Source organism: Eleutherodactylus coqui, chromosome 8, assembly GCF_035609145.1.
Source record: "Eleutherodactylus coqui strain aEleCoq1 chromosome 8, aEleCoq1.hap1, whole genome shotgun sequence".
In the NCBI taxonomy this organism is placed as follows: Eukaryota; Metazoa; Chordata; class Amphibia; order Anura; family Eleutherodactylidae; genus Eleutherodactylus; species Eleutherodactylus coqui.
In genome coordinates this window covers 123,933,373-123,957,289 of record NC_089844.1, presented here as the reverse complement: position 1 = coordinate 123,957,289, position 23,917 = coordinate 123,933,373, and the positions used below count along the sequence as shown (strand labels likewise).

General features: G+C 47.2%; 1 protein-coding gene across 1 annotated transcript in view; it reads left to right on the top strand.

Moving 5' to 3' along the window:
* LOC136577583 (cytochrome P450 2K1-like) overlaps positions 1 to 23,917 on the top strand; it is a 47,180-nt gene that overhangs the window by 7,651 nt on the left and 15,612 nt on the right. The window contains exons 2-3 of the mRNA XM_066577510.1: positions 13,972 to 14,134; positions 23,494 to 23,643. Of these exons, the coding sequence (XP_066433607.1) occupies positions 13,972 to 14,134; positions 23,494 to 23,643 (313 nt within the window). The remainder of the gene's footprint in view (positions 1 to 13,971; positions 14,135 to 23,493; positions 23,644 to 23,917) is intronic.

Genomic DNA, 23,917 nt, shown 5'->3' with positions numbered 1-23,917 from the left:
TCTATGTACCGCCGGTGGCTTCCTGGCACCCACCCAGGCAGTGGGTCCACAGGGAGTTTAACCTACATGTGTCCACTTCTAAAGAACCCCAGTCAGACTGGGGCATGCAGTGTGGTCCGAAGCCCACCTGTATTACGCACGACATTACTACCTCAGCTGTGTTGGGCAATGCAATGGGATATTTTTGTGTACCGCCGGTGGGTTCCAGGGAGCCACCCATGCTGTAGGTGCACACGGAGTGTAACCTACATGTGTCCACTTGTAAAGAACCCCAGTCTGACTGGGGCATGCAGTGTGGGCCGAAGCCCACCTGTATTACGCACGACATTACTACCTCAGCTGTGTTGGGCAATGCAATGGGATATTTCTATGTACCGCCGGTGGCTTCCTGGCACCCACCCAGGCAGTGGGTCCACAGGGAATTATAAATGCATCTGTTTCCACTTGTAAAGAACCCCAGTCTGACTGGGGCATGCAGTGTGGGCCGAAGCCCACCTGTATTACGCACAACATTACTACCTCAGCTGTGTTGGGCAATGCAATGGGATATTTCTATGTACCGCCGGTGGCTTCCTGGCACCCACCCAGGCAGTGGGTCCACAGGGAGTTTAACCTACATGTGTCCACTTCTAAAGAACCCCAGTCAGACTGGGGTATGCAGTGTGGGCCGAAGCCCACCTGTATTACGCACGACATTACTACCTCAGCTGTGTTGGGCAATGCAATGGGATATTTCTATGTACCGCCGGTGGCTTCCTGGCACCCACCCAGGCAGTGGGTCCACAGGGAATTATAAATGCATCTGTTTCCACTTGTAAAGAACCCCAGTCTGACTGGGGCATGCAGTGTGGGCCGAAGCCCACCTGTATTACGCACGACATTACTACCTCAGCTGTGTTGGGCAATGCAATGGGATATTTTTGTGTACCGCCGGTGGGTTCCAGGGAGCCACCCATGCTGTAGGTGCACACGGAGTGTAACCTACATGTGTCCACTTGTAAAGAACCCCAGTCTGACTGGGGCATGCAGTGTGGGCCGAAGCCCACCTGTATTACGCACGACATTACTACCTCAGCTGTGTTGGGCAATGCAATGGGATATTTTTGTGTACCGCCGGTGGGTTCCAGGGAGCCACCCATGCTGTCGGTCGACAGGGACTTCACAATAGGGAGTTGTACCTGCCTGTGTCTATGAATTAAAAAGCCCGGTCTAACTGGGGCATGCAGACACCTTGACAGAATGAATAGTGTGTGGCACATAGGTTCCCCATTGCTATGCCCACGTGTGCAGCTCCTGATGGCGGTGGCACAGGATTATATTTCTCATTGCTTCTGTACAGCATTGTGGGCTATCGCCCCACCCCTTTTAAAGAGGGTCGCTGCCTAGCCGTGCCAACCCTGTGCAATGTGTGCCTGCGGTCCCTCGTCATGGCAGACGCACTTCTAAATAGACATGAGGGTGGTGTGGCATGAGGGCAGCTGAAGGCTGCGCAGGGACACTTTGGTGTGCGCTGTGGGGGGGACGGGGGGCGGTTGGGCAGCATGTAACCCAGTAGAAGTGGCAGTGGAGTGTCATGCAGGCGGTGATTGTGCTTTGTTGGAGGTAGTGTGTTGCTTAGCAAAGGTATGCCATGCTAATGAGGGCTTTTCAGAAGTAAAAGTTGTTGGGAGGGGGGGGGCCCACTCTTGCCGGTATTCTGGCTTAATAGTGGGACCTGTGAACTTGAGATGCAGCCCAACATGTAGCCCCTCGCCTGCCCTATCCGTTGCTGTGTCGTTCCCATCACTTTCTTGAATTGCCCAGATTTTCACACATGAAAACCTTAGCGAGCATCGGCGAAATACAAAAATGTTCTGGTCGCCCATTGACTTCAATGGGGTTTGTTATTCGAAACGAACCCTCGAACATCGCGGGAAGTTCGTTTCGAATAACGAACACCCGAACATTTTGGTGTTTGCTCATCTCTACATCTAATGGCTTACTGGCCAAAACAAGTCTCCTCTCATGGAGCTTCACTTTTCCAGGTTCTCGAATTCTCTGGTTGATTGTAATCTACCAGTGCTTGCCATCTATGGAAATCATTTATGCATTCCCTTTCATGCAATCTAGAAGTCAGTATTCCTGTTATACTTTCAGATAATGAAGGTCTCCATTGTTGAGAATGCCCCTATATGCTGCATATGTGGTACAAGTATAACCTCCAAAAAAGCAGAAAGGATAAGGAGGTCAACCAAGTGCAGCTTCATATTGTATTAGAAGATCATTACATCTCTTAATCATTAATCATTTAAAATGTTTTTTATGGCAAAATACAAGGACATTGAATGTTATTACAAAGAATGTTATTACAAAGTTCCTTTTATTATCCCTGTTTATACTTTTGACCTTTTTGACTCTAGAAAAACTGGCTTAAAATCAAACTTCAAATATTTTGCTGATTCATATCAACTTGAACTCAACTGCCCTTGTGAGAGTCATCAGAACCGAGATTCATAATGAGTGTATAATTGCACCGCATCTTTGAGTAGGTAGATAAGACAGCTCCCCGGGGTAAAGATCAGTAGTACATGTGATTCCATGGAGCTTTGTAATCTACTGTGTATTGGGTAATTTGTGATTCTCCTCACCTTTCAGCCGCCTGCAGTGCCTCTTTTCCTGCCTACATGCTCCCTTATGCAGTATGTTCAGAAATCGCCTCTGTAACTTGCAGTGTAAAGGATACTTTACATGGGACTATTATCGCCCAAAATCTCGCTAGAAAGAACAAATTTGGATGAAATTGCTAACTTGTCAGAGTTACTTAGCTTTTAGCAGAACTAAAAACCAAGTGACTGTCGGGACGTGTAAACAGGAGCCGCTCAATGTTTCAGCGACTTCTGTTTATTGTGGATGGAGGTGAGCGGGACAAAATGATTCCGGACCGCTACACCTACATTCACTTGAATGACTATCGTTCCAGTGTAAACACTAGACAGAGCTCTAGTCTGGTGGCAGTCCAACGGATGTCTGTTGGGCGCTAATTCGCCCTACAGTTGTCCTGTATAAAGGGACCTTCAGAATGAGTAGAAGACAGAGGAGAGGGATACAGCTGAATGCTGTTACAGGGAAGGTGTACCAGAAGTGCAGAGACATCCAATTGGCTTACAGTTCTTTGCACAGCTGTATACTATGGGCAGGCTCACACGACCTGCCCATAGTTGGTCATTAAGGCCTAATATAAGCTGGCGATTAGGGGTTTAAAGGGGTTGTCCAAGTTGTTTTTTAAAATAATTTGTGCTTCTCATTGCTAAACTTAAATGGAACCTGTCACATTCTATAAGCACTGTAGGCTAAATAATTGTGCTTATAGGGCAGGTCCCGAGGAGTCAGGGGCTGTACTTTTTTATACTTACCGTGCTCCCTTCCAGAGGTGGCAGTGCAGGAACGGCAAGCCTGGTAAGTATAAAATGTATATCTGGACTCCTCAGGACCTGTTCAATAAGTACCATAACTAAGTTTATGGTGCTTATAGGATGTGACAGAGTCCCATTGATAAAAGATGCTACACTCACTTCCCTTGGCTCTCTGCAGAGCTGTAGCTCTGTTCACAGCACTAGGTCTGTGTATAGTCTGCAGTCAGCTTGTTAAAGGGACATTGCAGGCTGCTGCAGCCAATCACAGACCTCAGCATTCGAGCGCTGAGGTCTGTTATAGGCTGCTGCAGTCAATCAGAGACTTCAGCATTAGAGTGCTGAGGTCTGTGATTGGCTACAGAAGGCTATGAAATCCCTTTCACAGATGGCCTCTGCAGTCTGTAAACAGACCAAGTGCGCAGGCCCTTATCTTGCACTAGGCATTTGAAGTCCTGTGCCTAGGGCGGCATCTCACTAGGGTGCGCCAGTAGCTGCATGTAAAATGGCAAGGGTTGTTTTTAGTTTGCTGCTCCTTCTCCTGACAGACTGCCTAGCAAATCTGGTGAGTTTTAGATGGGGTAGAGGGTAAACAGCACCGCAGTATTCTGCAGTGAATACACATGATACATGCGTATTTATGAAAGAAGCCAGCAGAGATCCTTCTTGTATTTTTATTTTTTTTTGCGCACATGAATCACGCACCCAAAGGAATGTAAGAAGGTCCAAAACACATAGTAAATGCGAGCAGTTTTGGTCTGTGAATACCCTGTGTATTCCGCAGACCGAAACTGCGTACACCCGTGTGAGTAAGCCCTAACCTACCAGCAGCATTACTCAACCATGACAGGATGTCTCTATTTCTATTTGTTCTGGATCTGCAGTCTGCAATGGGTCAACGTAATTAACCCCTTCTCACGAAAGGATATACATGCACGTTCCCGCATAATGCGGTATATGTATGCCATTGCTATTCGCAAGGGAATATGACAGCAATTGCTGGCAGCACTCTAGTACTAATAGCCAAGATCAATTAAAACCCTGATCACAGACATTTAACCCCTGATGCACATTGATCAGCACTAGAGATGAGCGAACACCAAAATGTTCGGGTGTTCGTTATTCGGAACGAACTTCCCGCGATGTTCGAGGGTTCGTTTCGAACAACGAACCCCATTGAAGTCAATGGGCGACCAGAACATTTTTGTATTTCGCCGATGCTCGCTAAGGTTTTCATGTGTGAAAATCTGGGCAATTCAAGAAAGTGATGGGAACAACACAGCAACGGATAGGGCAGGCGAGGGGCTACGTGTTGGGCTGCATCTCAAGTTCACAGGTCCCACTATTAAGCCACAATACCGGCAAGAGTGGGCCCCCCCCCCCCTCCCAACAACTTTTACTTCTGAAAAGCCCTCATTAGCATGGCATACCTTTGCTAAGCACCACACTAGCTACAACAAAGCACAATCACTGCCTGGATGACACTCCACTGCCACTTCTACTGGGTTACATGCTGACCAACCGCCCCCCCTCCTCCCCACAGCTCACACCAAAGTGTCCCTGCGCAGCCTTCAGCTGCCCTCATGCCACGCCACACTCATGTCTATTTAGAAGTGCGTCTGCCATGAGGAGGAACCGCAGGCACACACTGCAGAGGGTTGGCACGGCTAGGCAGCGACCCTCTTTAAAAGGGGCGGGGCGATAGCCCACAATGCTGTACAGAAGCAATGAGAAATAGAATCCTGTGCCACCGCCATCAGGAGCTGCACACGTGGGCATAGCAATGGGGAACCTATGTGTCACACACTATTCATTCTGTCAAGGTGTCTGCATGCCCCAGTCAGACTGGTAATATGCACCTTAACAGTAACCGCGTTGGTGGTAATGTGGTGGTGACTGCGGACCTAGTAGCACGGTTGTATTTTGTTTGTTTTCGGAATGCGGCCAGGATTAAGTGGGCCGTGGCGGGGGGATGGTGGGGGGGCTCTCTTGTAGTGTCGGTAAAGGTGAAATTCTTGGACTGCCACCAGACGAACCAATGCAAAGGCATTTGCCAAGAATGTTTTCCCTGTTGGAGGAGGAGGGGGATGTTTTTGAGGCACTACGTGTCCTCTCCACGTGTCCGTGGTTATATGCACCTTAACAGTAACCGCGTTGGTGGTAATGTGGTGGTGACTGCGGACCTAGTAGCACGGTTGTATTTTGTTGGTTTTCGGAATGCGGCCAGGATTAAGTGGGCCATGGCAGTAACCGCGTTGGTGAGGGCGCGTACAATGTTGCGGGATACGTGGTCGTGCAGGGCTGGGACGGCACATCGGGAAAAGTAGTGGCGACTGGGAACTGAGTAGCGCGGGGCCGCCGCCTCCATGATACTTTTGAAGGACTCAGTTTCCACAACCCTATACGGCAGCATCTCAAGGCTGATGAATTTTGCTATGCGGACGGTTAACGTTTGAGCGTGCGGGTGCGTGGCGGCGTACTTGCGCTTGCGCTCGAACACTTGCGCAAGCGACGGCTGGACGGTGCGCTGAACTACACTGCTGGATGGGGCCGAGGACAGCGGAGATGAGGGTGTGGGTGCAGGCCATGAGGCGGTAGTGCCTGTGTCCTGAGAGGGGGGTTGCATCTCAGTGGCAGGTTGGGGCACAGGGGGAGAGGCAGGGGTGCAAACCGGAGGCGCTGAACGGCCTTCGTCCCACCTTGTGGGGTGCTTGGCCATCATATGTCTGCGCATGGTGGTGGTGGTGAGGCTGTTGGTGTTGGCTCCCCGGCTGAGCTTTGCGCAACAAAGGTTGCACACCACTGTTCGTCGGTCGTCAGGCGTCTCTGTGAAAAACTGCCAGACCTTAGAGCACCTCGGCCTCTGCAGGGTGGCATGGCGCGAGGGGGCGCTTTGGGAAACACTTGGTGGATTATTCGGTCTGGCCCTGCCTCTACCCCTGGCCACCGCACTGCCTCTTGCAACCTGCCCTGCTGATGCCCTTGACTCCCCCTCTGAAGACCTGTCCTCCTGAGTAAGCGTTGCACACCAGGTGGGGTCAGTCACCTCATCGTCCTGCTGCTCTTCCTCCGAATCCTCTGTGCGCTGCTCCCTCGGACTTACTGCCCTTACTACTACCTCACTGCAAGACAACTGTGTCTGATCGTCATCGTCCTCCTCACCCACAGAAAGTTGTTGAGACAGTTGGCGGAAGTCCCCAGCCTCTTCCCTCGGACCCCGGGAACTTTCGAATGGTTGGGCATCAGTGACGATAAACTCCTCTGGTGGGAGAGGAACCGCTGCTGCCCAATCTAAGCAGGGGCCCGAGAACAGTTCCTGGGAGTGTTCCCGCTCCTGAGCAGGTGTCATTGTAGTGGAGTGAGGAGGCTGGGAGGAAGGAGGAGCAGCAGACAGAGGATTCGGATTTGCAGCAGTGGACGGCGCAGAACTGCGTGTTGACGATAGGTTGCTCGAAGCACTTTCTGCCATCCAGGACAGGACCTGCTCACACTGCTCATTTTCTAATAACCGTCTCCCGCGTGGACCCATTAATTGGGCGATGAATGTGGGGACGCCAGAAACGTGCCTCTCTCCTAATCGCGCTGCGACACACCTGGATCAGGAGCTCGGCCTGTGCCCACACCCTGACTTGGCCCTCCGCGTCCTCGGCCGAGTCCACGTCCTCTAGGCCTACCCCTACCCCTCAGCATGCTGTATTACCAGTGATTTGATTTCACAGGCAGGAAATAAATTGGCGCAAGACTGCAGCCAAATATAATTTTTTCCGTTTTTTGAAAACGAAAGGCCCCACTGCCTCTAGTGAATGAATAATCTAAGTTTAATAACTGTGCTGTGTCCCTGCTAATGTGTCACAGAACGTGAGGGTAGCAGAGTTATTAACTCTGGCAGAGCAGGTATTTTTTTTCCCAATTAAGGAAAGCAAATGGCGAAGCCAGGAGTAAAACGTAGCTGGGTGCGTCTGATTTTTAAACGTTGCACACGCAGTCGACACGTGTCCACCGCCCTTAGGACGGACAGAGGCAGGACAAATACAATTTTTTTCAGTTTTTTTCCACCAAAAGGCAGCACTGCGTATATTCAATGAACATGAGAAGTTTAATAACTGTGCTGTGGCCCTGCTAATGTGTCACGGAACGTGAGGGTAGCAGAGTTATTAAAGGAGATGTCTCGAGGAAGCAGTTAAATTTTTTTTTTGCCCAGTCCCCCCCATTAAGCATACATTACTAAGCCCCCCTGTAAATGACATTTCTAGCTGGTTCGTACTTACCGTTCCAGCGTTTCAGCAACTTATAAAAGTTTCCTCAAGATGGCCGCCGGCTCTTTCCCCGTCGCTCGCTGCAGCCCGACGTGCGCGCTCCCGAGACGCCGCCAGCTGTGTCTCCATGGCAACCGGACGCATCGCAGCCGCCGACCAGACGCCCCGCAGCCGCCGACCAGACGCCCACCGCCAGGCAGCAGGTAAGGCGCTAGCCCCCGGCTCCCCAGCGCTAGACCCTCAGCCCAGGTGAAGGCCCCGGAGCCCAGCGCTAGGTTCCGGAGCCCAGCGCTAGTTCCCCCGGCCTAGCGGCAGCCCCCCCCGGCCTAGCGCTAGTTCCCCCATCGCAGCGGCAGCCCCCCCCGGCCTAGCGACAGCCCCCCCGGCCTAGCGCTAGTTCCCCCATCGCAGCGGCAGCCCCCCCCGGCCTAGCGACAGCCCCCCCGGCCTAGCGCTAGTTCCCCCATCGCAGCGGCAGCCCCCCCCGGCCTAGCGACAGCCCCCCCGGCCTAGCGCTAGTTCCCCCATCGCAGCGGCAGCCCCCCCCCCGGCCTAGCGACAGCCCCCCCGGCCTAGCGCTAGTTCCCCCATCGCAGCGGCAGCCCCCCCCGGCCTAGCGACAGCCCCCCCCGGCCTAGCGCTAGTTCCCCCATCACAGCGGCAGCCCCCCCCCCCGGCCTAGCGACAGCCCCCCCGGCCTAGCGCTAGTTCCCCCATCACAGCGGCAGCCCCCCCCGGCGCAGCGACAGCCCCCCCGGCGCAGCCCGGCGCAGCGGCAGCCCGGCGCAGCGGCAGCCCGGCGCAGCGGCAGCCCCCCCGGCGCAGCCCGGCGCAGCGGCAGCCCGGCGCAGCGGCAGCCCCCCCGGCGCAGCCCGGCGCAGCGGCAGCCCCCCCCCCCCGACAAATCACTTACCTGGGAGGCTTCTCGGGGCTGCTGGGCTGGGCTTCTCCGCTGGGCAGCTCCACTTTCTGCACCTTCCTCTAACAGAGGAAGGTACAGAATGGCCGCTGCGGCGCGCTCCCGATCAGTGACAGCTCGTCTGCGCATGCGCAGAAGAGCTGTAGCGGGGAGCACACTGAAGCGGCTCGTGCTGAATGGAGAAGACCGGACTGCGCAAGCGCGTCTAAAAAAGCAAGCTGCCAACGAATTTAGACGGAACCATGGAGACGAGGACGCCAGCAACGGAGCAGGTAAGTGAATAACTTCTGTATGGCTCATATTTAATGCACAATGTACATTACAAAGTGCATTAATATGGCCATACGGAAGTGTATAACCCCACTTGATTTCGCGAGACCACCCCTTTAACTCTGGCAGAGCAGGTATTTTTTTTCCCAATTAAGGAAAGCAAATGGCGAAGCCAGGAGTAAAACGTAGCTGGGTGCGTCTGATTTTTAAACGTTGCACACGCAGCCGACACGTGTCCACCGCCCTTAGGACGGACAGAGGCTGGACAAATAGTTTTTTTTTCAGTTTTTTTCCACCAAAAGGCAGCACTGCGTATATTCAATGAACATGAGAAGTTTAATAACTGTGCTGTGTCCCTGCTTATGTGTCACAGAACGTGAGGGTAGCAGAGTTATGAACTCTGGCAGAGCAGGTATTTTTTTTCCCAATTAAGGAAAGCAAATGGCGAAGCCAGGAGTAAAACGTAGCTGGGTGCGTCTGATTTCTTAAACGTTGCACACGCAGCCGACACGTGTCCACCGCCCTTAGGACGGACAGAGGCAGGACAAATACAATTATTTTCAGTTTTTTTCCACCAAAAGGCAGCACTGCGTATATTCAATGAATAATAACTGTGTTGTGGCCCTGCCTACACAATTCTTTCCCTGCAGTATCAATGGAGGGTGCAATGCTCTGCAGAGGCGATTTTGAGAAGAAAAAACATATGCAGCACAGCTAACAGCAGCCAGCACAGTACTGCACACGGTTAAATATGGCCCTAGAAAGGACCGTTGAGGTTCTTGAAGGCTACACTCACTCCTAACACTCTCCCTGCCTATGCAACACTTCTGTCCCTAATGCCGGGTGCAACGCTCTGCAGAGACGATTTTGAGAAGAAAAAAAATTGCCACTGCTAACAGCAGCCAACACACAGCTATCAGTGGCCCTAATAAGGGCCTTTGGGGGTCTTGAAGCCTACACTAACTACCAATTCTTTCCCTACAGCAGCTCTGGTACAAACAGCACTGTCCCTCATCTAACTCACACCGCATCTGAGGCGAGCCGCGGGAGGGGCCGACTTTTATATTAGGCGGACACCTGATCTCCCCAGCCACTCACTGCAGGGGGGTGGTATAGGGCTTGAACGACGCAGGGGGAAGGTTGTAATGCCTTCCCTGTCTTTCAATTGGCCAGAAAAGCGCGCAAACGTCTCAGGGAAGGAAGTGAAAGTAACCAGAACACCGCATGGTGTTCGTTACGAATAACGAACATCCCGAACACCCTAATATTCGCACGAATATCAAGCTCGGACGAACACGTTCGCTCATCTCTAATCAGCACTGATCGTAGTGCAAAGGGAGGGGGCTGATTGGGAAATAACCACTGTCTGGTCTCAGGGCCATTTTACACGGAACGTCCCAGTGGTAATCGTCCCCGTGCTTTTACACGGGCACGATCATCACTAGTGAATGGAGGTGTTGCAGTCATTCAGTTTTATGCATCTGTAAACTGAATGATTAACAAGAAGAGAATGAATTGTCATTCAGTCGGGGAATGCATTTACACTAAATGAAAATTATTCGCATTCCCGCTGAATGATTTAGCGCCCCTTGTAAAACGACCCTTACTCGCTGCTAGGGCATACCTGAGCTATGCCCTAACAGGCATTGGTGCATCTTACATGTACAGACATTATTTTACTGTTATATAAATGTATTAAACTACGTTATGGTTTAACCCCTTAGTGACCAGGATATTTGGTGCCTTTAGGGTGTGTTCACACGAGCGTGTTTTTGTGCGTACTTAGGTGCGTACATACGTCCGCACCTAGGTACGAGCAAAAACACGCGTGAACACAGCTGCGTGCTTGTTGTCAATGGAGCCACGACTGCTGCTGGCGGCTCCATTGAAAACAATGCTCTGCCGGCCCTCTGCATTCTTTTTCAGTGAAGGGCTTTACATATAAGCATGCGGCAGTTGTTTCCTTCACCCCCGCTAATTAAAAGAATTCCCTGCTGCTACATCATACAGATGCAGCAAAGGGAATTCTTCAATTCTCAACCACAGCTGTCACACATGACAGCTGCGGTAGAGAATCCTGCTGCTGGCATCCCGTCAATGGCTTTTCAGGGAAGGGCTTCATAAGCCCTTCCCTGAAAAGCCATTTAAAAATGTGTATTAAAAAAAAATAAAAAATACTGACCTCCCTTCATCTGCCGGGGCTCAGCCGTGACTTCTGGCGCTGTCCCTGGCTCTGTAGTTGTCAGCTACCAGCAGCCGGGGATTTAAAATCCCCGCCTGCTGGTAGCTCTGATTGTGGTTAGCTGAAGTGCTTCAGCCAATCACAATCAGAGCTACCAGCAGGCAGGGATTTTAAATCCCTGGCTGCTGATAGCTCGGCAGCGCTGCAGAGTCGGGGACAGCGGCAGAAGTCAAAATAAAATAATCCCCTGCTGCTACATCTGCCACATCTGTGGTAGATGCAGCAGAGGAATTCTTTAATTCTCTACCACAGCTGTCACACATGTCAGCTGTGGTAGAGGATTCTGCTGCCGGCAGAGAGCTGCCTGACGGGCGAGAGCTGCCTGTGATTGGCTGAGCACCTCAGCCAATCACATTCAGCTCTTTCAGCAGGCGGGGATTTTAAATCCCCTCCTGCTGATAGATCAGCATCACAGTGCAGGGGACAGCAGGAGAAGATGCTGCTGTGCCCCGGCAGCTGAAGGGAGGTGAGTATCTATTTTTTTTGTTTTTTAAACAACTTTTACTTGATTTTCAGGGAAGGGCTTATATTTAAAGCCCTTCCCTGAAATCAATTGATGGCAGCAGAATCCTCTACCGCAGCTGACATGTGTGACAGCTGCGGTAGAGAATTGAAGAATACCTTTTTTTTTTTACACAAAAAGTTTTCTTTTTCAGGGAAGAGCTTGTATGTAAAGCCCTTCCCTGAAAAAGAATGCAGGGAGCCGGCAGAGCATTGTTTTCAATGAAGCCGCCGGCAGCAGCTGCGGCTCCATTGAAAACAATGCGTGCATTCCCTATGGTGCACGCATGTCCTATCTTTGCAGGCATGCTTGATAAAGTCACCTGTGCCGTACAAAACGTCGCAAAGCTCTGTAACCAATTGAGTTTTAACCAATAAAGCTGGAATTTTGACTTCAATTCAACTAATGGCTTTCTTAAAAAGATTCCTACGTGGTGCGGCTTACATACTGCATTCTGTAAATACAAGCGTGTTTTTGTGCTTGTGTATGCATGCACAAAAACACACTCGTGTGAACCCACCCTAAGGGGTGAAACGATTTTCATTGTCGCATTGCAAGAGCCATAACTCATTGACATGGCCATATGGGGTTTGTTTTTTTGTTGGGATGAGTTGTATATTTTAATGGTACCACTCCAGGGGAACATATAAGGTGTTGTAGAACTTTTATTAAAACTTTTTTTTTTTAGGGGGGAGGGAAGGGGTGATAGAAAAAGTTCAGTAATTCCACCATTGTTTTTCAGTTTTGTATTACAGCGTTCACCATTCAATAAAAATAACAGCACAATTAGGGCTTGTTCAGATAACCGTATATCGGCCAGGTTTTCACACGTGGTTGATATATGGTGCCCCTCTTTGCAGGAGGAGGAGGCCGGAAGAGCCGGAAGCAGTGTACTGAGCTCCCGCCCACACTCCACCCCTCGCCACTATTTGCAATGGGAGGGGGGGAGGGGCTAAGTTCCGGGACATTGTGGCCCTAATCTTGTGTCCGTATGCACAATGGGCCCCAAACCGAGAGGAGCAGCCGGTGGCTTCCAGAACAGACATTTTGCTTGAAGGTTATTTAGGCCCCATTGCCCACTTGTAGAACCCTTGAGTGCCCAAAACGATGAAGAACCCCCACAAATGACCCCATTTTGAAAACTATACCCCTTATCGAATTAATCTAGGGGTGTAATGCACATTTTGACCTCACAGTTTTTGAATAAATCTAAGCAAGGTAGGAGGAAAAAAATTACTATTTTCATTTTTTTGGCAATTATGTCACTTTTAAAACATTTTTTTTGTACAGCATACATAGGAATGAAGACTTGGATCCACAAAATGGATCCCCCTGTTTGTCCTGTGTTCAGAACCATACCCATTGTGGCCCTAATATTATGTCCGTATTCACAACGAGGCCCAAAACGAAAGGAGCAGCTGGTGGTTTTTAGAACAGACATTTTGCTTGAAGGTGTTTGAGGCCCCATTGCCCACTTGTAGAGCCCTTGAGGGGCCAAAACGATATAGATGTCCCAAAAATGGGAGCCGGGAGCCAGAGAGTTTTTACATTTCCCGGGCTGCGCGCCCTTCTAAACACGAGTCCGACGTATAACGTCTGGCGCTCATGCTCAGATGGCGCCGACGGGACCCGGGAGGCCAGGACAGTGCGGGACATTGCGGAGAAGGCGGGTAAGAACTTTCAGCTGCTCTGATGGATCTGATCCATCAGGGCAGCTGAATCTTTAACTTTTTAAAAACTTTTTGTTGACGTTTATATGAACGCTGGCATTTGGTAAATGCTGGCGATCATGTGACTGGGAGAGGAGTCCCGCGACCTGGAATGGCAGCTCCAGGTTGCCGGCTACCTACGGGAGCTGGCAGCATGGAGCTGTCACGTCGTCAGTTTAGAGGGCCTTAATCCCTGCAGGAAACATGTTTCTACGTTCTCAGCGATTAAGGTCCAGCAAGCTAGGATGTAAAAAGGCAATGGGCTGGTTACTAAGGAGTTAAATGCTGACATTTTCTGTATGACAGTTGAATCTGATGAAGTGTCAGGTTCGGGCCTGAAACATGTAATTTCCCTATCATTTTGTTTAATTTAAAAAAAGTTAGTGTATGTTTTACCGTAGCGGACTGCAGTACTATTTTCCTATCAGGAGTAGCGCCATCCAGTCTTTTGACGCCTAACCTATCCAGACTGATCACACGGGGTCAGGTGCCCACTGTTCCTAATGCAGTGATCGTTCAGATTGCATATTAGCTAGGCCTTATGGACTCAGCAGGAACTGTGGTCCGTACTGTTCTAAGTGCATGTTTATGGTTCTGTTTTTTTAAAAGTATTGTTATTTGAAAACACAATTTCATCTTTACAGACCATTCAATTCATATTTAACTTAAAATTTTACGTTGCAGCTGTCTGAGAAGTATGGGGACGTCTTTACTCTGAATTTTGGACCTAAGAAAATAATAATAATTGCTGGGTACAAGGCTGTAAAAGAAGCACTTGTGACCCGAGCTGAAGATTTTAGCGAAAGAGCGACTTCTCCAATCTTTGACATAATGACCAACAAACGTGGTAATTATATTTTGCTTCCTATAAACCTCATAATTCATCTATAGAAACTTCTTAGTAGAGGAGAATGCTTTACTATGTGCATTTAGATATTGTGACTATTACTGATTCTGCTAGTCTTCTGATTGAAGATTCACAAAAATGCTACATCAATGTATGACATTTGTAAAATTGGAAAACAATCATCCTAAACAGAAACATCTCTTAGATTTTACGTACATTAAATGACCACAAGACCCCGTCCCTTCCACGATTGGAGCTACCCTGTATGGAAATCAGACCCGTGTGCAGCATAAAATCAAGTGGGAAAGTTTTCTGTAGATCAGTTTCAGTGTGGCTCTTCATTAGAATAGGAAAATTGAGTAATCTGATGGATTTCATATGAGGCATGGGCAACAGTGCTGGAGTAGCTGGGACCAGGATTTAAAAAACTACCAACTTTGTGGGGTTTTCACAAGCAACAGTGTCGGGTATACACCGAGAATGGTGTGATCGCGGAGAAACAGCGAAATAAGATCCTGTGAATAGAAACAATTTGTGGATGATAAGGGTCAGAGGAAGATGTTAAGAATCATTCTGAAGAACAGTCACTGCATTCAAGCAACCCCCCCCCCCCCCAAAATGCTGGTGCAGTAAATAACATGTCCAAATGCACAACTCATTGTTCCTTAGCAGGGATGGGCTATAACAGCAGACGACCAGTTCCTGCGCCATTTGTGTCTAATAGAAACAGAAAGGCAAAAGAACACAACAATTAGATCACTGAACAGTTTAAAAACATTGAATCCGTTGAATTCAGTTTTCTGTTGCACTGTGCTAATAGCAGGGGCAGAATTTGGCAGAAGCAGCATGAATTGATGAACCCTGCCTGTCTTTTTAAGAGCATATCAGTACCTCCATCCAATTGGCAGCAAACTTCAAGAAAACTTAGACTCTAAGCCATGATGAATGTGTTGTTCTGAAGGCTAAAGAAGGTCCAGTGTGCTACTAGATGCGTGTTTAATGGGAGCCTGTCATCAGGATAAAGCTGCTGGACCATGGGCAGCATCAACTCAGGACAGATATGCCAATTGCCCATTTGTGCTATTCGGAAACGCTGAGATGTTTGAGAATAAACACACTTTCCGAGTCAAAGAGGCAGGCTGTGTCGGCTTCTCCTCACCCACAGCATGTAGACTGACAGCAGAATGATAATGTGTTAGGCTGCCTTCACATACACGCTGGAAGCTCTGTTTGGGTCTCCATCGTAGATCCTGCCCAAAATACCGGAAGAAAAAGTACTGCATGCCAGGCAGCTGAGCAGAAACCGAATGGACCCCATTATAGTCAATGGTGTACTTCGGCGATGTTCGGTTCCATCATAAGACAGGACCATTTGACCATGGGTGTACTTCGGCGATGTTCGGTTCCATCATAAGACGGAACCATTTGACCATAGGTTTCCACTTTACTAGTCCCTGAAAAGCGAACCACCGACACAGATATTAAGGCAGCCTTAATGAAGCAAAAGCAATAAACAATAAAATTATCAAAATTGTCTTGCCATAAAAATAATCATTATGAAAGACATGATCGCTAAATCTAAACACCAGATCGTTAGTAAGGACCAATGATCAGTCGGTGAACAAACGAACGGTCATTCGTGGGCTGATCGTTGTTTTACAGCAAGCATAAAAATGCTCAGTGATTGGCTGTACATCTACAGCTGGTCTATGGGGACAAATGATTTGACTTACAATCATTTGTCCCCATGGCTGCGATTTGCAGCTAGTGTAAAGCAAAAGCAAATGAGCGCGGATTGACATGCTTGAGAATCAACCCATATAAAGTGACCCTTACTTTTAATTTTCAAACGACATCTACTGGAATCCTGTTCCAAGCATCTACTACTCTGTTCAGTAAAATAACATTTCTGAAGTTTCTTCTGATCATTTCCGAACTATCTCAGATTCTGTGCCCTTGTTGTGGTGCTTAGTTTTTTCATTCCTGAACCTTATTTAAGCCTTTCAAGTTTAACTGTGCTTTGAAAAAACTTTAGACATGTCATAGGGACATCTAAAAAGTTTTGATAGCTGCGTTCCCGCTGCTACGACCCTCACCGATCACAAGAATGAAGCAGCTGCAGGGCTTCTTCGAGGGCTGTCGTTGTTCGCTAGACTTTCTTTTGAGCCAGTCTTCAGCAAGCGAGCAGTGACAAATCTGTGGATAGGGGAAAATTGGTCATCCTGGTACTGTCAGGGTAATTCTAAGTACAGCACCAATCAGGCCCACCCCACTTGCCCTGCTGCCGGCGGTAAGAAGAGACACCACACAGAGGTCTGGTATAGTTTCTCACACGGGACATGACTGCGCTTCGCCGTGCTTTATTACAGATTACATGAGATCTTATACCCTTTTGTCCCATCACCAGGAATGGGTGATGGGCTCATAACCATATATGGGAAGTCCGGATTTCCGGCCTGAGACAGTGAAAACAGTCGTTATCTTGATATGGCGCCTCTGGCTTATGTACAGAAAATCACATATTCAATTAACTCCAGTGCAAAGAATCACCCACTCAATTCTAAGAAAGCGGCCAAGCATGCATTCTCCATATATGGGAAGTCCGGATTTCCGGCCTGAGACAGTGAAAATTCAGATGCATAGTTGAACATCTTGATATTGCGCTTCTGGGAAAACGGCCAAGCACACGTCCTTCGTCCGATTCTTCTATGCTGTGTTTAAAGATACATTTTGTCTTCGCCTGGCAAGGCCTTTGGCATATCTGGTATAAGGCGACGTATTAAGTTTTTTCATAGAGTTAGTACAAATGAGAATAAAGTTAGTATACATAAAAAGAAAGGCATATAACTATATCTATGTAAATGTATATATTCCAGTGTTTTCTTTTCTACCTACAAGGGTATATATATATATACATATATATATATCCTTCTCAAACCCCCCTAAAAAACTTAATATGGAGATCAAGTACCAGGCCTCGCACTCTTCCTCGGTCGCCTCTCCCTTGCGTCAAGGTTTCTCCACTGCCCGTAAGTCCCTACTCCTAGGAGGGGGGATCCCTACCTCACCTCAGAAGGAGGCCATGGATTCCCTGGGCTTATTTCCGGGCATCCATACCCTCTATCTGTACAAGTTAACACCCCACAGGGTGTGCCCTCGCCGGAACCTAAGGTCTTCTGCACTTTCCCTAGGCAAATGGGAATTCCACTGACAGTCCATCTTATGAGACCGAGGCGGCGCAGTACTAGTCCATTTCTCCATTCTTCTGGTAACGTACGTGGTTGGCACTATCGGAACTGGCTCTTCATCTTTTTCAAACAAGGGAAACGTTGGTCACATTATCCAGTCCCTTACTCATACTCTTTTTGATCAAAGGGATAATACACATACAGGAAATTACATACCCCACCTCTTTCTGCTAAAATCATATCCAGGGCCACTCTAGGGCCATGGATGCAGCGGGCCCTAACTGGTCAGCTAACCCTTGCAGAAGCATCTCTGGTGTAGTTTACAAACCTCTGCTGATTGTAATAGATATAATTCATCCAATCTACATTATTATTAACAGTGACAATAGCAAATAAGGACTCAAAACCTGCTTTAACCTGATCTCTAGAATTAAATTAATTTCGCACCCCCCTTGGCACTCCTATTGCATCTATGTATACATGTGGATCAAAGTTACCACCTGGAGCGTCAACTTCTCTCTTAGCACGATGCAGTGTTGGATTCTTACCCTCAGTGTAGGATTCATATTGCACATTTGATTGTATTAATTTGTTCTGAAACAGGTGGCTAATGTACAGTAGTCAAAGGTGTGTTAGAGGAATTGTACCAAATTATAGCATGTAAAGGATATACAGGATCATTAGTTTTTTCAGTGCGAAGTGTGGATCCAAGTGGGCTTTCCTTCGAGCTTGACTGCAGTTGGGGTGGTGAACAACATCTGGTAGGGACATTCAAACAGGGTTTCTCTCTCAAACTTTTTCACATAGACCCTGTCACCTGGTTTTAGATTGTGACACTCATCTGTAGGACCTGGGAGAAAAGCAGAGACTGCAGAAAGCATTATTGACAATTCCTTGGGGAGGCCTATGACAAAATTAACAAGAAAATCATTCCCCAAACTCTGATACTGTGGCATGTACCCTCCTGAGAAAAAGAAAAACTAATAGAAGACACTCAATTCAAGATTTGCCCGTTTTCTTCATTGCCTTTTGTATCTACTTTCCCACTACTCCGCGGATGGTAGGGTGTGTGAAAAGCCTGGAATATACCCAAAGCAGACATGATGTATTGCATTATTTCACCTGTGACATTTGTACCTTTGTTTGAGTCAATCACTTCCGGTACCCCATATCTGCAGATTACCTCATTCATGAGCTTCTGTGCGGTTACCTGCTTATTTACTTTGGTAACAGAGTAGGTCTCCAACCTGAAAAACATCAACAACAACAAGCACATATTCTTACTTCCCAACAAGTAGGAGCTGAGTGTAGCCAATTTGCAATCCCTGAAATGGGTAGAGTGGTCCCGGCAAGTGTTATGTGGCAAATTTACTTCTGCCCTGTTGCTTACGGCAAAGATCATGCAAAACTGGACAAATGATGCAGCAACTACAGAAAACCCAGGAGCCACCCGTCCTCGTTCAAGCATCGACATCATTGCTGTTTTAAGAGGTGCGTCTTTCCGTGCGTCAGCTGGGCCATCATGAGGCACAGGGACCGTGGTGGGCAAGTGCTGTTGACTGTTCACCATATGCCGTCCCTTTTTAGTTCATTTTTCCTTTTCTTCCTTGCTGGCTTGTAACTGTAAAGTCTTTAGCATATCAAAGTCCAAATTTTTATCAAAGTCCAAGTTTTTATCAAAGTCCAAAGTTATTATCAAAGTCCAAGTTTTGTCAAAGTCCAAATTTTTATCAAAGTCCAAAGTTATTGTTAAATTCTTCTTTTCTTCTTTTCTTCCACGGCTTGAGGGCCGCTGCTTTTGCTGTGTGGTCTTTGATGGCGTTGCCTCTTGCTTCTCCGGTGTAGGAATTGGTGTGAGCTTTCCACCTTGTTAGGTAGAAGTAGGGCCTCCGTGAGACCGCTGCATCATTCTTAATTGGCTGTCCTGCTGTGGTAAAAAACTGTCTGGCCTTCCATGTTGGGCCGTAATCATGAGCTATGCCAAATGCATACCGGGAGTCAGTGTAAATGTTTGCCGTCTTACCTTCCTCCACTCTACACGCCTCAGCGAGGGCTTTTAGTTCCACTTCTTGTACTGCGACATGCGGAGGCATTCTGCTTTTAACCACTGTATATCCAGTATGGAGTCGTCAATCACCCTGGGTACCATCTATAAAAAACAACTCAAAATATGCATTGTTAACAAGGGCTTTCAGTAACTTTTTAAAACTTAAATTTTCTTGTTGCATCAATGCTAGACAATCAGGCTGATATTCTATTACAAAAAGATCAGAATCTTGTTGCAAAAAATTTAAAAATGGCTTGCAAAAAAATTTATAAATGGCTGACTTGCAATACCTAGATCACCTATGCCTTCTCCTCCCCCCCTTTTGAACGAGGATACTCAATTGGAAGAATAGTAGCCGAGTTCAAGGTAGTACAACATTGTAAAAAGATTTGATGGATGCAGATAAGGCCTGTAAAATGTTAGCACCAATAACAGAGACATGAGTTACATCGGGGCAGAATAATCTACAAACACCTATTAATATTGGAAATGTGATATCCCTTTAAGCAAATTCATTATTAGTCTGTTCCTGCCTGCAATGTCTTATCAAATTTGAGACAGGAGAAAAAACAAAACAAAAACTTTTACTAGCTGCTCAAGATCCTCACCCCCTCCCTTGTCGAGAAGAGGGATGAAACATTATGTACTATTACATCATCTAGCTCCACCCCTTCGATATTGGCTCCGTGCGTCTTTTTTCACAGCTCATTTCAGCTTAACAGTCTACACGTCCACATCTCAACCAAGCAAAGTCCCATGCATGGGGGGGACTTTTATCCCCAGTCATTATCTGCATCACACACTCACCACAGCCCGAACACGGGTCACTAACTCTCATCCATCCATTCGCTCAAGTTTGCTCCCTCACCCCCCTTTGAAGGTGTACCAGTACATACAGATGCCCAGACAAAAAAAGTTTGACAAACAAACATCAGTTGAAAAACATTGAGGTGAGTGCTATATTGTTATAAAGTACATGATTCTATTGAGATGAGATTGTGAATGAGCGCTATCTTTGACAAATTATGGGAAAAAAGTTTGCTGAGTGACTGAGACATTCTATCTTTCTTATTTACTGAAGCTATTATATGCTGTATTAAACGCTGAAGTATTTTAGAATCTGTGGGTATTTTTCAGCCCCCCTTGTCTTTCTTTCTCTGTATTTGACCCTGAACAAAAAGTGAAGTCTGAAAGCCCCCACCTTTTCAAAACATCTCTTATCTCTCTACGAATATGAAACACAGACTGAATTGTTTTAGCTTAACTATTCCCTGCATTTGAACTCATAATTAACACATATGCTGGGACCTTGCAACATTCATTTTCAACCCCTGTATAAGTAAGAATATACCTTAGAAATTGCTATATTTCCTGCCTACTAAGACGGTATAATTAATTAAATTCATTTCAAGCCTTCATTCCTTTACAGCAAGCAAAGATATTATCCAGGGTTATTATTGCATTTTCTCTCGCTTCGTTATCTCTTGACCTTGAAAACTAAACACAAGCTCTAGCTTTACATAAACAAACCCTTCTCTTCTAAAAGCAAGCTCAGTTAACTATTTGCACATATAGTATATACATATATACACACATATATCCACCTAGTATGGATTATACATATTATACACCTTTTCCTCTCTCTTTGCCAACAAATCACATGTTTTATAACCTTCTCTGACTGTCTCTCTGCTTCTCACTCCAGCACTTTCTAGCAAACCTTGATCTTTCAAGGCGCCTCTTGGTCCTAAAGACCTCCTCCCAGACGCCATTTTTGTAATCTACCGTGCGGGTCGATGTCACACATTTTCATAAGTTTTCTTACATTCTACAAATTCATCCACATGGCGGCAGCCCTTGAGGGGCTCTATCTTCTTTAATAAGGTCTTACGCATATTACAACAACAACAACAATAATAATAACACGCTCCATAGAGTGCATCCTTCTGACCCGAATTGTCAGCCCCTTATATATGGCAAAACAACCGAAGGCATCTTCTTCCATGGAACCAGTCCCAAAGAGTGCATCCCTCTCCACCATCAACAACTTAACTAAACTAAAACCGAGGGTCTCTTCTTCTATGAGGCCTAACTCATAGAGTGTATCCCTCTCTGCTAAGCCATAACTAAACTAAAACCGAGGGTCTCTTCTTCTGTGGAACCTATCTCACAGAGTGTATCCCTCTCTGCTAGACCATTAACAACTAAAACAACCGAGGGTTCCTTCTTCTATGGGACCTGTCTCACAGAGTGCTTCCCTCTCCTTAGCTAAACCATTAACAACTAAAATAACCGAGGGTTCCTTCTTCTGTGAGACCAAATGAAAAGAAAAAGAGGAAAAAAAATTCTGCAGATACAACAAACAACCTTCACTATTGCTAAAACACTACGGACTTCAAAGTACAAATAAACTACAGACTAGTTTCCGGGTGACCGATTGGTGCGCATATCACGGTCAGTGGTCCATGACGGCAAACCCGAAGCCCACACGAGTTACCGTGTAGAGCTCTTAACCCAACCCGTCCGGTCACAAACCACAGATAGTCAGTCCCGCTGCAAGACTCTCAGCGTAAAACACAACATAAATATATGCTGGTCTTACCTGGAGTTCTGTGAGTTGATCAGGCTCGGTTTGCAGCAGGACGGCTTCTCCGTGGCGTGGATCCGGGTGGAATGCGTTGTAAGCTCCGGTGTTTTACCGCCCCACGTTGGTTGCGCCAAATTGTCAGGGTAATTCTAAGTACAGCACCAATCAGGCCCACCCCACTTGCCCCGCTGCCGGCGGTAAGAAGAGACACCACACAGAGGTCTGGTATAGTTTCTCACACGGGACATGACTGCGCTTCGCCGTGCTTTATTACAGATTACATGAGATCTTATACCCTTTTGTCCCATCACCAGGAATGGGTGATGGGCTCATAACCATATATGGGAAGTCCGGATTTCCGGCCTGAGACAGTGAAAACAGTCGTCATCTTGATATGGCGCCTCTGGCTTATGTACAGAAAATCACGTATTCAATTAAAGGGGTTGTCCCGCGAAAGCAAGTGGGTCTATACACTTCTGTATGGCCATATTAATGCACTTTGTAATGTACATTGTGCATTAATTATGAGCCATACAGAAGTTATCAAAAGTTATTCACTTACCTGCTCCGTTGCTGGCGTCCTCGTCTCCATGGTTGCCGTCTAATTTTCGCCGTCTAATGGCCAAATTAGACGCGCTTGCGCAGTCCGGGTCTTCTTCTCTTCTCAATGGGGCTCCGTGTAGCTCCGTGTAGCTCCACCCCGTCACGTGCCGATTCCAGCCAATCAGGAGGCTGGAATCGGCAATGGACCGCACAGAAGAGCTGCGGTCCACGGAGGGAGAAGATCCCGGCGGCCATCTTCAACCGGTAAGTAAGAAGTCACCGGAGCGCGGGGATTCAGGTAAGCGCTGTGCGGTGTTCTTTTTTAACCCCTGCATCGGGGTTGTCTCGCGCCGAACGGGGGGGGGGGGTTGAAAAAAAAAAAAAAAACGTTTCGGCGCGGGACAACCCCTTTAACTCCAGTGCAAGGAATCACCCACTCAATTCTAAGAAAGCGGCCAAGCATGCATTCTCCATATATGGGAAGTCCGGATTTCCGGCCTGAGACAGTGAAAATTCAGATGCATAGTTGAACATCTTGATATTGCGCTTCTGGGAAAACGGCCAAGCACACGTCCTTCGTCCGATTCTTCTATGCTGTGTTTAAAGATACATTTTGTCTTCGCCTGGCAAGGCCTTTGGCATATCTGGTATAAGGTGACGTATTAAGTTTTTTCATAGAGATAGTAGAAATGAGAATAAAGTTAGTATACATAAAAAGAAAGGCATATAACTATATCTATGTAAATGTATATATTCCAGTGTTTTCTTTTCTACCTACAAGGGTATATATATATACATATATATATATATATCCTTCTCAGTACAACCCCTTTAAGTCTTCTTTATTGCATACGTTTAAACAAAAACTGAGCCCCCCCACCCCAAAAAATATTCTTATTTTCTCTGCTATATTCCTTGTTTGTCCGGTATGATTGATTGATTGTCTCCAGTATGTGTAATGTTACTCTGCTCATACTCAACTGTATTTCATCAGGTATAATATTTGCCAATGGAGAAATATGGAAAGCAATGCGGAGGTTCACATTATCAACACTACGAGACTTTGGAATGGGGAAGAAATCTGTGGAAACCCGAATTCAAGATGAATTAGTCCCCCTTTTGGATAGTTTTAAAGCTCACAAGGGTAAGCTTTATCATTTACCAAGAAGCCTGTGTCTCATAAGCTCTTGTCTAGTTTTTGGTCTGTCTTTTTCTCCATCCCAGTCTACACCTTCCCAACCTCAAAGCCACGGCCTGAGTTTTGCTTGGATTCTTTGGCCAAATATACATATCCCACCTCATATCTTTTATTGCCCTACTTGCACAGAAATTAGTGACTCATAAGTGTCTGTATGAGCTCCGTATACTGTACACTATTGGACAGTATTGGTATTTACAAAAAGTGCAACATGTATAAA